The 16,932-nt window shown below is 44.4% G+C and overlaps 1 protein-coding gene across 1 annotated transcript in view; it reads right to left on the bottom strand.

Annotated features, from left to right (window-relative positions):
* MRAP2 (melanocortin 2 receptor accessory protein 2) overlaps positions 1-16,932 on the bottom strand; it is a 39,314-nt gene that overhangs the window by 8,377 nt on the left and 14,005 nt on the right. Inside the window, exon 3 of the mRNA XM_089661693.1 lies at positions 4,329-4,428. Coding sequence (XP_089517819.1) covers positions 4,329-4,428 — 100 coding nt within the window. The remainder of the gene's footprint in view (positions 1-4,328; positions 4,429-16,932) is intronic.

Genomic DNA, 16,932 nt, shown 5'->3' on the forward strand with positions numbered 1-16,932 from the left:
CTTTAAAATTACCTTATTTTTTTCCTAAAATGGTAGTTTCTCAGTTTAAACATTTGATATGTTTTCTATTATGAATAAAATATGAGTTCATGAGATCGGCAAATTATTGCATTTTGTTTTCATGTAGATTTTAAACAGCGTCCCAACTTTTTTGGAATTCGAGTTGTATTTTGACATGTTTCACCCTAGGCATAGCGCCTTCTCGAAGAGCCTAGCATGAAACGTGAGAATAGAACTAGTTCCTGCTGGCTAATAATAAAGTAATAATAATTAATAAAGTAAGGAGTTTAATTTTCATTTCAATGTGCAGGATTTCTGTTGCTAGTACAACTGATTGCTTCAGTGGAGATGAGCAAAGCCAGCATCTGAGATGTGATCGTAGAGTGTGGAGCCTTAACTCATCTGAAGCATATGTGAAATATTTGACAATGGAAAATGCCAGGTCAGTCACTGCCTCTTTCTATCCAAGGGATTTTCTTTCTCTGTGGCTCTTCCCAAAACTATCTAGATTTTGCAGTGGACAATCAGCATTTACAATTTGTTGTCCTTCCCTTTGTCCTAAACCCCCAGGTCTTCACCAAGGTGCTTGAGCTGTCAGACAGCATCTAAAAGACAGTGCAGACTGCAGATCTTTGGTTGGCTTCTCAATCTCAGGAAGTCCTTGCTGGAGCCATCTCATAAATTGGAGTACCTGGGCCTAGCTATGGCCCTGTCCAGAGTCATTCTACCTGCAGACAAACTTCGCTCCCTTTGCTATAATGCCCAGGTCTTCAAGAAGCCCTCAAATTATGTCTGCATTAAGGTCTAAGGTCTAATGGTTGCCTCCTTCACTTCAATGCTGTATGCGGAGTCTTACTTCAGACCATTGCAACTCAACATTCTGGTAGTGTGAGACAAACAGACTCAGTCCTTGGACTGCCCCCTGTGTCTGACCTCCAAGACCAAACTTCCCCTAGAGTGGTGGATTTCCAACCGAGTGCTAGAATTAAGAAATCCCTTTCCTCCATGATAGATGTCAGCCTGTTGTGCTTGGAAGTAGTCCTGGAAGACATATTGCGGGCAGGAGACTTGGTCCTAGGAAGAAGCTCTACCTTTGTTAAGGCTAGGAAATCTCTTTCTCAAAAAGTCTTCCATCATACCTGGAAGGCCTATTAAGCTTGGTGTGAGCCAATGAACTTTCATCCAAGAAAGTACTCCATGGGATGTATTCTGTTCTCCCTGCAAACTGGAACAACATCTGGCTTTAAGTATCATAAGTACCATTTAAAGACAAATCTCAACCTTAGCCATATTGTTTCATAGTCTTTTAACCTCTTACTCGCTAGCTGAGGCTTCTGTTCAGGGCATGGCTCACATCTTCCCCCTTGTATGGTGTCTCTGTCTGCTTGGAACCTCAATTCGGTTCTCTCAGCTTTGCAGAAGCCACATTTTGGATCTTTTAGGGATATTCTCTTGTCTGACCTTCCCCATGGGTGGCGTTTTTTGTGGCTATCACCTCTGGGAGTACAATCTCTGAATATGTGGCCTTAACCTGTCAGAAGTCTTTCTAAGTGTTGTACAAGTTGTCTTAAGGCCTGAGACCGCTTTCCTCCTGAAGGTGGTCTTTACTTTCCACCCTAATCAGGATATTGTCCTCCCTTATGTCCTGCTCCAAATCATAGAGAAATTTCACTTCACTGTGTGGACATGGTGTGCACCGTGTGAGTTTAACACTCAGCTACTGCCTCCTTTAGGCAATCAGATTCCCTCTTTGTGCTTCTTGAAGGTTCATGCAAGGGTCTCCTTGACTCTTGCTCCACCATTGGTTGATGGATCAGAAAAGTTAGCATCACGGCTTGTGTTAAGGCCACTCTACCAGATCTGTCAGTTCTTTTGGGGCTTTTTAGCATCAAGTATCTGTTTCTCCCAGTTGCGAGGCTACCACCTCAAGGTCTGTTTACACATGTTAAGTTCTACTAGGTGGTTGTTCACACCTCTTGTGATGCCACTTTCAGTCGTAAGGTGCTACAAGTAATGCTCAAAGAGTCTGTGTCCTCTACTGTATGACTAGGAAAACACGATTTTTGATTTACCAGTAAAATCAGTTTCCTGGAATACAATACAAAAGAAAAAAGGTGCCCCTACTTGGTCATCCTGCAAAAAACATACATCCTGCCAATTCATGTCTACACTCATTCCTTGTTTGTATCGATGCAACGAAACATGGGCGCCCCCAAGACTGGATTTCAGACATGTATGTATTTATCTCTATTACACGGTGGATTGAAGGGGCTAGTAGTTTACAAAAAAGAAAGATTAGAATGTTTGTTCTTTCTTTTCTGCTCCCAGAAAGTGATAAGGAAAACGCATTTCTAGGATAATTAACAGTTATTCTCTGTTTTTGTAGAAAATCTTCTTAGTCTGAAAAAATGTAAAACAAATGCAGGCACCATATCTACCATATAGGTTTTACACTTTAAGCTGATCTGTTGCTGTAAGAAACTATGTAGCAGAGACATTTTATACATATGACAGAAAGGAGTCTGCAGTGAGTATGTATAAGATGTACTCTTGTGCATACTATCAGGGGTTCTCAGATCACCAGACAAAAAGGACTGGGGGTTGCCTGGTGCACTACAGCAGTGCGGGAACCAGTGTTTCCTGTATACATAACAAAGTTTAGAGTGTACCTCTAATGAAAATAGAATAGAAAATCCTTTACATAATATGCAGGTGTGCCACATTTTTTAATGTTTACCACAGTATTGAAGGTTTAATGTGAACCTGTACTCCATTTTAAAGCTTTACAGCTAACTGAAGTTCCACTGTCACTTACTGTGAGCACAAAGGCTTTTCATTGCAGAACAGACATGCAATGCCTGTTCTGCAATAAATTACACCCACCTGCCTGACCACAGAGATCCCCAGAATGTAAGCTGAGCTGCGTACGTGCAGCTCATCTTACAGCGGCCGGCCTGATCCTATGTACTGGGATGACTAGCTCCTGTACGTGCAAGAGTCACATCATCCCATGCCAGTCAATGAAGAGGCCCGAAAAATGGCACACAGGAGAAGATACCAGCGCCAGAGGGGCCATTGGAAAGGTGAGTATCTCTGTCCTATTTCATAAAGTTGGGTTTGGATTTAGGGTGATAGCCAATAAATGGTAACTAAATAGACTGTACAGGAAACTTTTCACGCATGCCGGCCTTCAAAGAAAAGGCCAACATTGAAAGCTTGCTCTGCAGTCTATTTAGTTAGCCAATAAATGGTATCACCCTAAATCGAAACTTCTACATTTGTTGATGGCTAACACAGTATAATTATGCTGCTGCTTTTTTATTGTTCAGTCAATTGTCTTCAGTTTCCTTCTCTAATTTTGTTTCACTTTACTGCTGGGACCTAAACGTCATGATTAGTCCAGTGTTTAATGACACTGCCTTAGTAGTCCAAAATGACACTCTCTTGGTCTAGGGGGATGGCAGTTTGGACAGACTTAGTGTTACTAAACCCAAAACAGTAAAATTAGTCTGTATATACAGTAAAAAATGCTTGTTATACTTGCTGTGACACCTAAGGGGTTAATCCTGCGCACTGTGTAAAAAAGGCTTTTTGATCCTGTCTTCTCCTATCCTCCCCTTCTTTTACTGTTCCCAATCCATCTGCCACAGTACAGAGCAGCGGTGGTAAGTCTGCACATGCTCTGTTTGGTGTATATTGCTAGAGAGTTTTTCTTTTTTTTGGGAGGGTGCATGTGATCAGCACAAGCCCAATCAGCGCTGCCCAGACAGAGGGTCAGGGGTCATGCAGCCTCATAGAACAATCAGTGGAGAATGAAAACTCCTCCTACAAGATTAACCAGTGCTTGACTGGACACTGAAAGAAGTCACAAGACTGCTATATATACTGCTGATGAGAAAAAATATTTAGCGGTTTATATTTACTAAAGTAATTGCATTTCCATCTTCTCTGTACTGTGGGAGACCAGATATAGTGAATGCTGGGTTCTGGGTTTAGTAACACTTTAACCACAAAATCAGAGAAAATCAGTCCCCATCAACAAGGTAAAACATAACCAGAAAGTTGCACAAAGGAAACATCTAGCTAATAAGGTAATGCAGACATCTTGTGGTGTACTCTTAGTAAGAATATTTGTTTCTTAAACTTTACTGGATTACAGGTTCACTTTATGTTTTTTATATATGTTGTCTTGTGCACCCTCACAGCTAGATATTTGCATATCAGTTATATGTAGTCTTGGTGTATTGTGCATGCAACGTAGTAAAATATATCCTCAGTGTAAGATGAAAACGTATTCTGAAAACGATTTTTCACTCTTTTACACTTACTCTTGATGCGGAGCTCCAGTCTTTGTCAGTAAAGTCAGGACAAAAAACATAAAAATTACAAAGACCGCAAGGCCAACCCAGAATCCAATCACAATTGAATCTGAAAAGAAAAACATAAGTTAAAGTGATATTAAAGCTTTACATTTTTTAAAAATTAATATAACAAATATGTTATACTTACCTACTCTTTGCAATGGTTTTGCACAGAGCAGCCCCGGTCCTCCTGAGGTTCCCCATCAGTTCTCTCTGCTCCTCTTCTATGTTCCTCCATAGGAACACGCTTCCTGTGGTGGCACACATGTGGGCTTGCTCCCGAGCCCTGCTGTCTGTGTCTATTTACGGAGCCCTGCTCCCCACTCCCTCATCATAGAATTTGATTGACAGGAGCAGGAGGTATTGGCTCCCATTGCTATCAATCTGCACAATGAGGAGGGACAGAGCCAGGAGAGCCACTGCTCTCTTGCACATTGCTGGATCAAGATCAAACTCTGGTAATTATGGGGGGGGGAAATCATCTGCCACATGGGGTTTTTTTTTTTTTACCTTTTTGCATAGATTTCATTACAGGTAAAAACCTTGAGGCTTTAGAATGATTTTAATGTATAAGTCACATCAATATGTTCGGAAATGTATAAAATTATGTCAAAATGTATTTACAAAACACATTTTTCTTCTAGAAAGTAAATGTAATAAGAAGATTTCTCCAAAAAGGCCTTGTGTACTGTATGAGGTTTGATTGTAACTCTTATAAGTACTCTGCTACTTGGGGAACTGCTTGCTGAAATCACAGCAGACCTAGAGAAGGCATGCTACTGTTCCCTGTCTCAGGGATGCACTGAATATCTGCAGCTCCGTGTGATCACTTCCATCACTGCAGACCCCTAAAACCTGTGTAACAGATTACATTCATTTTATCTGCTACAAAAGCTACTATACGTCACAGGACAGCAGTGATTTCAACCAAACTGCATATTTAGAGGTGTAATTGACAGGTCTCTGTAACTGTTCATTCTGTTATTTACTTAATTTTTTTAGATTTGAATAGAGTGGAGAAGAGTACGTTCCTCTATCAGGGTGTTGTTTCTATGCCATGCTTGTGGAATTTTTCCTTCCTATACCACTAAAAACCAGGGCATTGCTATGAGCTCAATTTTTTGTTTCCGCTTACAAGACATTCCTTTAGAGAATCCATTTGGTGCTCCACAGAAACATATAAGGATTGTAACTCAGAGAGAGGGAACAGGAAGTCTGCACCTAGCAATGAGCTTGTTGTCACAAGGGACAGTAAGTGAAGGGAAATATCACTATTGGGAAGAATGACGATAAGGTTGGCATTCCACCATAAACTTGAAAAGGTCTTTAATCCCGTAAGCTTAAAGTAGACTTCGTGACAGTCAACAGTGGTTTTGGGAACACATCACCTATTCTCTGTGGACTGGGACCATGGGTTGATTTTATAAAACATTTTTAAGCCAGCATTGGAAGTAGCACTCATAAATCTAGCAGGCCAAGGAAGTATATTTCTGACAAGGTATCCATCTGTTCAATGTAGCAAAGCAATAAAATCAAGAAAGAGGGTTCAGCCTTCCTTTGAATTTTGAAGCCACAAAATCTGTAGCATTATTCGCAAAGACATTTGGTGTTCTAGAAAATTATCTTGTTTGTAAGTGTAGACAAGCAAAGAGCAGCCCTTTTACTTTGAAAGCATTTAAAGTGGAAGCAAAAAAAAAAGGCTTAAGGTATTTCCACAGAGCTACTTTACAAACTGTAGCCAGCATGGGTATGAGGAGGGGGGAATCAGCATTTTAAACCTTATGTATATTACCTTTTCTTCCAATTTAACTCAAGAATAAAATTCCTGTTTGAGTAAAAAAATCATGAAAATATTCATGCTGGTAACCATATTAGTGTAAAAGCAGCCAGGATACAAAATTCCCTCTTTATTTTCCATTTTCCTTATTTAGAATTTTCCACATGACAACTATCAGCTTTTAAGCATATGGGCTAAGCCTTTTTTTTTTTTTTTTTTTTAACAGAACACTGTTGCTGTAACTTTTAAAAAAAGTTAGTTAAACTTTAATTTGATTGGAAAATATACAGCTACAGTACACATTCAGCAACTGTCTGGACAATAATCTGGTGGTCACAGCTCATGCTCATTTCTTTTTCAATTATATTTCTCGCACGATTCTCCCATCATTGAACAGAAATTGGTTTCTTTTTCAATACATTTCCAACATGTTCGATCACTCAAATTTGATGTCCACACAAGAATCAGGCGATGCTGCGGCCCACTAATGGTGCAAAATTTAAACAAAAATTACGATTTTCAAAAGAAAATTCTTCCGGAATTCAAACTTTGTATGACCTGTCTAACTGTGAATACAGGAATTTACTAAAACTGGAACAGACAGAATCTGAAGCAACTGTGCATAGTAACCAGTCAGCATCTAACTTCAGCTTGTTCAATTAAGGTTTGAAAATGAAAGCTAGAAGCTGATTGGTTGCCATGCATTGTTGATCCAAATTCTGGCTGCTCCAGTCTTAAAATTCGCTCAATTGTGGTTTCAGAATAATAGCAGAGAACACGGATTTGTAAATACTGAAGAAGTACATGGAATCTGGGGTTTATCTGAGTCCTGGCTTTACCGGAGAACACACTTCACCAGTATAAGCCTTTTTAACTCTTATGCCATACGAGCTAGGAGTCCAACGAATCTGGGGAGTTTGGAGTGTATTAGGAGGTGATTGTGTAGCACTGTGGGGTGACACCATTTACAGAACACGTCCGGTTTGGATATAACAGAATATTTTTTCACTGAAGAACTGTTTGTTTGGGACTTTTGATTTTTTTCACATTTAAAATTATTGTTTGTGCTGTATTATTGATTTTTTACACTGTGAAAACAATGTACTCAAATATACCCTATACCAGTGGTTCTCAACCTTTCTAATGCCGCGACCCCTTAATACAGTTCCTCATGTTGTGGTGACCCCCAACCATAAAATTATTTTCGTTGCTACTTCATAACTGTAATTTTGCAGTGGGAGGAGTAGTGCCACGTCACTGGTGTCAGTGGGAGGAATAGTGCCACGTCATTGGTGTCAGTGGGAGGAATAGTGCCACGTCATTGGTGTCAGTGGGAGGAATAGTGCCTCATCATTAGTGTCAGTGGGAGGAATAGTGCCCCATCACTGATGTCAATGGGAGGGATAGTGCCCCATCATTGGTATCAGTGGTAGGAATAGTGCCCCATCATTGGTGTCAGTGGTAGGAATAGTGCCCCATCATTGGTGTCAGTGGGAGGAATAGTGCCCCATCATTGGTGTCAGTGGTAGGAATAGTGCCCCATCATTGGTGTCAGTGGTAGGAATAGTGCCCCATCATAGGTGTCAGTGGGGGGAATAGTGCCCCATCATTGGTGTCAGTGGGAGGAATAGTGCCCCCTTCATTGGTGTCAGTGGGAGGAATAGTGCCACGTCATTGGTGTCAGTGGGAGGAATAGTGTCCAGTCACTGATGTCAATGGGAGGAATAGTGCCCCATCATTGGTATCAGTGGTAGGAATAGTGCCCCATCGTTGGTGCCAGTGGTAGGAATAGTGCACCATCGTTGGTGTCAGTGGGGGGAGGAATAGTGCCCCATCGTTGGTGTCAGTGGGGGGAGGAATAGTGCCCCATCGTTGGTGTCAGTGGGGGGAGGAATAGTGCCCCATCGTTGGTGTCAGTGGGGGGAGGAATAGTGCCCCATCGTTGGTGTCAGTGGGGGGAGGAATAGTGCCCCATCGTTGGTGTCAGTGGGGGGAGGAATAGTGCCCCATCGTTGGTGTCAGTGGGGGGAGGAATAGTGCCCCATCGTTGGTGTCAGTGGGGGGAGGAATAGTGCCCCATCGTTAGTGTCAGTGGGGGGAGGAATAGTGCCCCATCGTTGGTGTCAGTGGGGGGAGGAATAGTGCCCCATCGTTGGTGTCAGTGGGGGGAGGAATAGTGCCCCATCGTTGGTGTCAGTGGGGGGAGGAATAGTGCCCCATCGTTGGTGTCAGTGGGGGGAGGAATAGTGCCCCATCGTTGGTGTCAGTGGGGGGAGGAATAGTGCCCCATCGTTGGTGTCAGTGGGGGGAGGAATAGTGCCCCATCGTTGGTGTCAGTGGGGGGAGGAATAGTGCCCCATCGTTGGTGTCAGTGGGGGGAGGAATAGTGCCCCATCGTTGGTGTCAGTGGGTGGAGGAATAGTGCCCCATCGTTGGTGTCAGTGGGGGGAGGAATAGTGCCCCATCGTTGGTGTCAGTGGGGGGAGGAATAGTGCCCCATCGTTGGTGTCAATGGGGGGAGGAATAGTGCCCCATCGTTGGTGTCAATGGGAGGAATAGTGCCCCATCATAGGTGTCAGTGGGGGGAATAGTGCCCCATCATTGGTGTCAGTGGGGGGAATAGTGCCCCATCATTGGTGTCAGTGGGGGGAATAGTGCCCCATCATTGGTGTCAGTGGGGGGAATAGTGCCCTATCATTGGTGTCAGTGGGGGGAATAGTGCCCCATCATTGGTGTCAGTGGGGGGAATAGTGCCCCATCATTGGTGTCAGTGGGGGGAATAGTGCCCCATCATTGGTGTCAGTGGGGGGAATAGTGCCCCATCATTGGTGTCAGTGGGGGGAATAGTGCCCCATCATTGGTGTCAGTGGGGGGAATAGTGCCCCATCATTGGTATCAGTGGTAGGAATAGTGCCCCCATCATTGGTGTCAGTGGTAGGAATAGTGCCCCATCATTGGTGTCAGTGGGGGGAGGAATAGTGCCCCATCATAGGTGTCAGTGGGGGGAGGAATAGTGCCCCATCGTTGGTGTCAGTGGGGGGAGGAATAGTGCCCCATCGTTGGTGTCAGTGGGGGGAGGAATAGTGCCCCATCGTTGGTGTCAGTGGGGGGAGGAATAGTGCCCCATCGTTGGTGTCAGTGGGGGGAGGAATAGTGCCCCATCGTTGGTGTCAGTGGGGGGAGGAATAGTGCCCCATCGTTGGTGTCAGTGGGGGGAGGAATAGTGCCCCATCGTTGGTGTCAGTGGGGGGAGGAATAGTGCCCCATCGTTGGTGTCAGTGGGGGGAGGAATAGTGCCCCATCGTTGGTGTCAGTGGGGGGAGGAATAGTGCCCCATCGTTGGTGTCAGTGGGGAGAGGAATAGTGCCCCATCGTTGGTGTCAGTGGGGGGAGGAATAGTGCCCCATCGTTGGTGTCAGTGGGGGGAGGAATAGTGCCCCATCGTTGGTGTCAGTGGGGGGAGGAATAGTGCCCCATCGTTGGTGTCAGTGGGTGGAGGAATAGTGCCCCATCACTGGTGTCAGTGGGAGGAAAAGTGCCCCATCATTGGTGTCAGTGGGAGGAATAGTGCCCCATCACTGGTGTCAGTGGGAGGAATAGTGCCCCATCACTGGTGTCAGTGGGAGGAAAAGTGCCCCATCATTGGTGTCAGTGGGAGGAATAGTGCCCCATCACTGGTGTCAGTGGGAGGAATAGTGCCCCATCATTGGTGTCAGTGGGGGGAATACGGCCCCATTATTGGTGTCAGTGGGAGGAATAGTGCCCCATCATTGGTGTCAGTGGGAGGAATAGTGCCCCATCATTGGTATCAGTGGGAGGAATAGTGCCCCATCATTGGTATCAGTGGGAGGAATAGTGCCCCCATCATTGGTGTCAGTGGGAGGAATAGTGCCCCATCGTTGGCATCAGGGGGAGGAATAGTGCCCCATCGTTGGCATCAGTGGGAGGAATAGTGCCCCATCATTGGTGTCAGTGGGAGGAATAGTGCCCCATCGTTGGTGTCAGTGGGAGGAATAGTGCCCCATCGTTGGTGTCAGTGGGAGGAATAGTGCCCCATCGTTGGTGTCAGTGGGAGGAATAGTGCCCCATCGTTGGTGTCAGTGGGAGGAATAGTGCCCCATCGTTGGTGTCAGTGGGAGGAATAGTGCCCCATCGTTGGTGTCAGTGGGAGGAATAGTGCCCCATCGTTGGTGTCAGTGGGAGGAATAGTGCCCCATCGTTGGTGTCAGTGGGAGGAATAGTGCCCCATCGTTGGTATCAGTGGGAGGAATAGTGCCCCATCATTGGTGTCAGTGGGGGGAGGAATAGTGCCCCATCATTGGTAATAGTGACACCAATGATTGGGCACTATTCCTCCCACTGACACCAATGATACTTACCTTGCTGACCCCTGCTCCAGCCTGGGCTCGCTCGCTCCCTCCCTCTCCCATGGTACAAACACTTACCGGTCAGATGGCTTCCTTCTCCGGCCGCTTTCCTCCTCTTCACTCGCTCGTGCTTCGCGGTGCCGCTCGGCTCCTCCTTTCCAAGCTCCACCTCCTCGCCGGTGACCGACGAGGAAGGATTGATCCCGGGGGTGAGTCCAGATGACAGGAACGGCATGTCATCCCGCCCACACCTGCAGACGGATCAAGGAGCGGTGTCTCGGTTCCTAAGGCCATCGGAAATATGTGTTTTCCGATGGTCTTAGGCGACCCCTGGGAAAGTGTCGTTCGACCCCCAAAGGGGTCGCGACCCCCAGGTTGAGAACCGCTGCCCTATACTAACACACTGTAAGATGCATCTGAGGTCTGGTTGTATTTAACATGCCTAAATACTGCACTCAGATGCATCTTTAGGCTCCATGCATCCTGGCTTAAAAAAACAACCGTGCTCTTAGCAGAAAAAAATGCTAATTTTGAGAATTTTTTGTACTAGCGTTTAGCATTTTTGTCTGACAGAAAAACTCTCTCAAACATGCAAATCAAAAGGTTTTTTTTTCTGTCTCTAACCTTAAAAAACATCTCTAGACTACGTAATGTGCATGGACACATAGGATAACATTAGTTGTTTCTACAGGCAAAACACTAAACTCCTCTTGGAACAGCGTTTTTTTCAGCCAGTGTGCATGGAGCGTGAAAGTGTTTTACACATATTGGTAAAGACTCCACTGGTGATTTGAATAAGAAAATATAAAACTGCAGCATGCAAACACTAATATACACCAGTGCAATGCATCTTGTATGAACTCCGTCCAATCAAACCTTACCTGTGAGGAACCATGGGGGTAACTCATTAAGGCATTTGTGATACATTTCTGGAGGTATGGATGTCGTTGGAAGCCTTGCATCAAATTAATGAAACACGTGACATTTTAAGTGCTAGTAATGACATGCAGTTGTGCTCAAAAGTTTGCATACTCTGGCAGAAATCGTGAAATGTTGGCATTTATATTGAAAATATGACTGATCATGCCAAAAAACTTTTATGTAAAGATAGTTGTCACATAGTTGCCATTTTTATCACATAGTTGTTTGGCTCCTTTTTTGATCAGGGCCATTTGGGCAATTTCTGTTATCATTATGATTTAAAGTTTACATACCCTGGAATGTTTGGCCTTGGTACAGACACACAAGGTTACACACACATTAAAATGGCAATTAAAAAGTTAATTTCCCAGATCTGTGTCTGTAGTGTCTGTATATAAATAGTCAATGAGTTTGTTAGCTCTCATGTGGATGCACTAAGCAAGCTAGGCACTGAGCCATGGGGAGCAGAAAAGAACTGTCAAAAGACCTGTGTAACAAGGTAATGGAACCTTATAAAGGTGGAAAAGGATATAAAAAGATATCCAAAGCCTTGAATATGCCAGTCAGTGCTGGCCAATCACTTATTAAGATGTGCAAAATTTGGGCATTTCTTGATACCAAACCAAGATCAGGTAGACCAAGAAAGATTGCAGCCACAACTGCCAAAAGCATTGCTTGTAATACAAAGAAAACCTCAAGATAAATACAGGCTGCTCTGTAGAAAGATGGTGTGGTGGTTTCCATGAGCACAATACTTGTACAAAAATGAGCTGCATGGTTGAGTTACCAGAAAGAAGCACTTACTGTGCCAATGATACAAAATAGCCCGGTGAGGCATGTCAAGGTGTTGTCGGGCATATTGTAACCAGGCTTTTTTGTGACATGTAGTAAAGGCTTTTTTTCTGGCAGCTCAACCATGCAGTTGAGTTGCAAGTCTCTGCTGTTTTTGATGAGAGGAAGAGAGACCCTAGGGCATAAATTCAAAGCACGCTTTATCCAAATCGCATGAAAAATGCATTGCAATCGCAGCTGAACTGCATCTGAATTGCACTGGAGGTGCTCCTTGAAACTAGAAATCTGAATAGACTCACACTGCATCAGTGTGAACCTAGCCTAACAGCCATCGTCTAACATTTTCTGAAGAAGGCTGACAGTGGCAGCTCTGTATTTTTCTCTGCATATAATTTATTTTAAGCTTAAGCTAAAGTAACCCCCCTCACCTACTGCACTGGTCCAATGCTGCATCTGTCCCCTGTTGCCTCTATACTGTAAACTGAACAATAAAAGACCACTGGTTGGCCAGTTCTTGGTCTGCTGTGAGCAGAGACACAGTAACTGTCAGTCACCAGCTCTCTGCTCTGCCCTTCCAGAGCTCACTGGAGCACCACCAACCAGCAGCATGTCCAGGCATCTGGGTTGATCCTGACCTTAAAATCGGGATCTTTCCAAAGTCTGGACTCGCTGAGTGATGTCAGCCAACAGCAGGCTTTAGCCTGCTGTCAGCTGAATACAGGCATCAGGAATGCAGAATGAAGTGCACTGTCCCGCGGAGAAGCAGGGCCAAAAAGAGCTTTGTCCCTACTTCTTTAAATTATATATGATCCCTTGTAAAAAAAACCCATTCAATTTAAAATAGAAATTACAGGGAAAACATTTGCGTATATTTTATATATAAAAACACATTATAAATAGCTTTTTTCTTTTTCTAAGAGATCACATAATCTCTGTTCTCGGCTGCATAAAGGGTGTGGAGACTGCAGGGGGTGTGCTACCAGAAGGCAGCGAAAGAATATACTGATATTTTCAGTGAATGACTTGCAGGGTGGCATGTCAGTACAAGTCTTGGCCATTGGCAGGCTGTGTTCCAAGTACAACCAGAAACCTGACTACATTGGGATGGATGTGCTCTCATACCTAGTGTGGTCAGTTTGAAATATAAAAGCAAGTGGACTAGCAGGAGCATCAGGTATTTCACACTAGCAAAGGAATCAATACAAGCAGAACATGATACTTTTAACACAAAGTACATGGTACAACAGACACATATCAGGGATATGAAATGTTGGAGTAGCACATTCTTTAAGTCAGGGGCAGAAAGCTCTAGAGAGGTGGAGATCCACCTGAACACATAATCACCAATTGATAGCAAGGAAATAACCTACCAAGGCACCATTAAAAAGTAATTGTTTGAATAATTCAGGGGGCAGTTGTAAGTAAAGCAGAGTTCAGAGGTCTGTAGTATTTAACACAGAGTGCACAAGTCAGGAGTAATTAACACATAGTCAGGGGTTAGTAGTATGTGATGTGCATTAGTTACTTCTGACCTCTGCCCTGTGTATCTACAAGCAAAAACAACCAGCACAAATATCTACCCCCTAACAAAAAAATCACTTACAGCACAAATCAGGACCCCTCTAAAAAAATTCACTCACCAGGCCTCAGATACAGTCTGCAGTGTGGCAGCCAACAGAGGGAGGGAAGACCTCTCAAGTCTCCCCTCAGCTGTGTTGTATGACATGTCAGAACAGAGGAGGAGTCTAGGCCTACCTTCAGCTCTGCAGTGCCTATTGCTGCCCTGATCTGAGAGGAGGACAGAGTCAGGAGGTGGTGGCTGGAAACGCTGGGGTCACAATCTATCCATCACATGGATGCACTTGACAAAGGACAAATTGCAATTGACAAATAGATCACAACAGACCAGCCAAGCCCCACTTTAAAGAATAACACCATGTTTTAGTGAAATTTAACGAAGTTCATTTGGATCACGCTGGTCCAAACAAACCATTTTCTTCATTAATGTGGTTGTAAAGGTAGAAGGCTTTTTACCTTACTGTAGTCTATGCAGTAAGGTAAGAAATCTTCTCTATGCAGCTTCTGCCATGGCCCCCCCAAATACATACATGAGCCCGATCTTGATCCAGTGATGTGCATGAGAGCTTAGGCTCTCTTGGCGCTCTCGCACCTGACTGGTTCAGATACAACAGCAGGACCCATTGGCTCCTGCTGTTGTCAATCAGAGCGAGTGCTGAGCAGTGGGGGGGGGCACAGAGCAGAGGCTTGCTCTGGGGGCACTTGGTGGAGGGTGGAGCTCCAGCGGGTTACTCCAGAGGAGGAGGATAAGAGCTGCTGTGTGCAAAACTATTGCACAAAGCAGGTAAGTATAACATGTTTGTTATTTTATTTTTAAAAAAGACAAGCTTTACAATCACTTTACCTCTTGTTGCTGCTGTAAGAAATGTATGTTCAGTAAACAGAGCTGTGTTCTGGCAGTGGGACGAGGACTTCCTACTCCACTCCCAGAACAAAATAAAGTTGGGTTGAGTGCTGTGCAGCCATTCACAGGAAGTTGCTTTTCTGAATTAATATAGGGCTTCTTCTGGTTGTGGTGGACAAGCGAGTGGATGATGCCACGATCTCTGCCTCAGCCAATCAGAAGAAGCTTTGTGTTCACTCTTAAAATACAGAGCTTCCTGTGAATGGCTGAGCACCATTCAGCCCAATTCAATTTTGTTTGGGTAGCAGAATGGGAAGTTCATATTCCGCTGCCAAAAAAACAGCATTTTATACTGTATGTAGCTGATACTGCGTACAATTCATACAGTGCTAACAGTAGCTACATGTGTTAGTGAAGGAAATAGTTTGTTTGGACCAGCTTGGTCCAAATTACCTGTTTAAAGTTCAGTAAAACATTGGATTAGGCTTTAAAAGAGATGTATGGGGTAAATAAAAAATAAACACAAATACTCACCCCTATGTTGCAGCATGCTCACGTTGGCTCCAAGGCCAAGAACCATATGACTGCTGATCACTGATTTTTGGTCTGCTTAGAGCAGGGAGCAGTGACTGTTAGTCACTCGCTGCTCTCCATTGTGCTCCCTCAGAGCTCACCAGAGTGCTGGGTTGTACAGGGAGCAGGCGCAGCTGGCTTTGGCAATCAGCAATGCACGCTAAGAACTGGAGCCAGATGTGAACTAGGCAGCTGGGTAGACCCCAACAATATACAGTCAGGTCCATAAATATTGGGACATCAACACAATTCTAACATTTTTGGCTCTATACACCACCACAATGGGTATGAAATGAAACAAACAAGATGTGCTTTAACTGCAGACTGTCAGCTTTAATTTGAGGGTATTTACATCCAAATCAGGTGAACGGTGTAGGAATTACAACAGTTTGCATATGTGCCTCCCACTTGTTAAGGGACCAAAAGTAATGGGACAGAATATTAATCATAAATCAAACTTTCACTTTTTAATACTTGGTTGCAAATCCTTTGCTGTCAATTACAGCCTGAAGTCTGGAACGCATAGACATCACCAGACGCTGGGTTTCATCCCTGGTGATGCTCTGCCAGGCCTCTACTGCAACTGTCTTCAGTTCCTGCTTGTTCTTGGGGCATTTTCCCTTCAGTTTTGTCTTCAGCAAGTGAAATGCATGCTCAATCGGATTCAGGTCAGGTGATTGACTTGGCCATTGCATAACATTCCACTTCTTTCCCTTAAAAAACTCTTTGGTTGCTTTTGCAGTCTGCTTTGGGTCATTGTCCATCTGCACTGTGAAGCGACGTCCAATGAGTTCTGAAGCATTTGGCTGAATACGAGCAGATAATATTGCCCGAAACACTTCAGAATTCATCCTGCTGCTTTTGTCAGCAGTCACATCATCAATAAATACAAGAGAACCAGTTCAATTGGCAGTCATACATGCCCACTCCATGACACTACCACCACCATGCTTCACTGATGAGGTGGTATGCTTAGGATTAGAGATGAGCGAATTATTCAAAAATTCGGTTCGGCTGATTCGCCGAATTCGCCGAATAAATTCGCTTCGAGCCGAATATATTCGCTGCAAATTTAACTTATAAAAAGGGTGTTTCTAGGCTTCAGAGAGCCTTTATATTAGTGCAGAACACTGTACCTTTAATTTAAATGCCCTTGGAGTCTGCTGGGGAAGAGAAATAATACTGTCAGTCAGTATGACATGCAGATGAGTGCCGTCGATCTTAGAATCACCGCACACTTCACTCATTTGGGCAGTCACGGGGCCAAAACCAGAGTGTGGAGCCACAGTGTGGCGGTGGAGGCAGCAGCAATGGGAGGCCATACAGCACCCTATGACAAAATGGAACCCACCAGCAGTGTGAGGAGACCTGAAAGTAGCACATGGCAGAGTGTGGCGATGGAGACAGCAGCAATGGGAGGCCGTACAGGGACCCATGACACACTCTGGACCTGGCAGCAGCATGAGCTCTGCTCTGCTGCCACGTCTGCTCGCTCCTGAAACATTGCCTCCTCTGCCACTCCTCTGCGTGTTGTCTGACATACTCTTTAATTCAATAAGCACCCCAAAAATAAAACCGGATTTAACTCTTTGAACGTACAATAGTGGTTGTGAAGCAGAAAGTCAGTTTATTTAGCACAATCGGTCAATTGCTGCTTGCCGTTGGCTGTAAACTGTACGTTTATGTCACTGGAATGCACTAATCACCCAAAAAATATTA

Source organism: Staurois parvus, unplaced genomic scaffold (assembly GCF_062004578.1).
Source record: "Staurois parvus isolate SC_StPar_1 unplaced genomic scaffold, SC_StPar_1.0 ptg001370l, whole genome shotgun sequence".
NCBI classification, from domain to species: Eukaryota; Metazoa; Chordata; class Amphibia; order Anura; family Ranidae; genus Staurois; species Staurois parvus.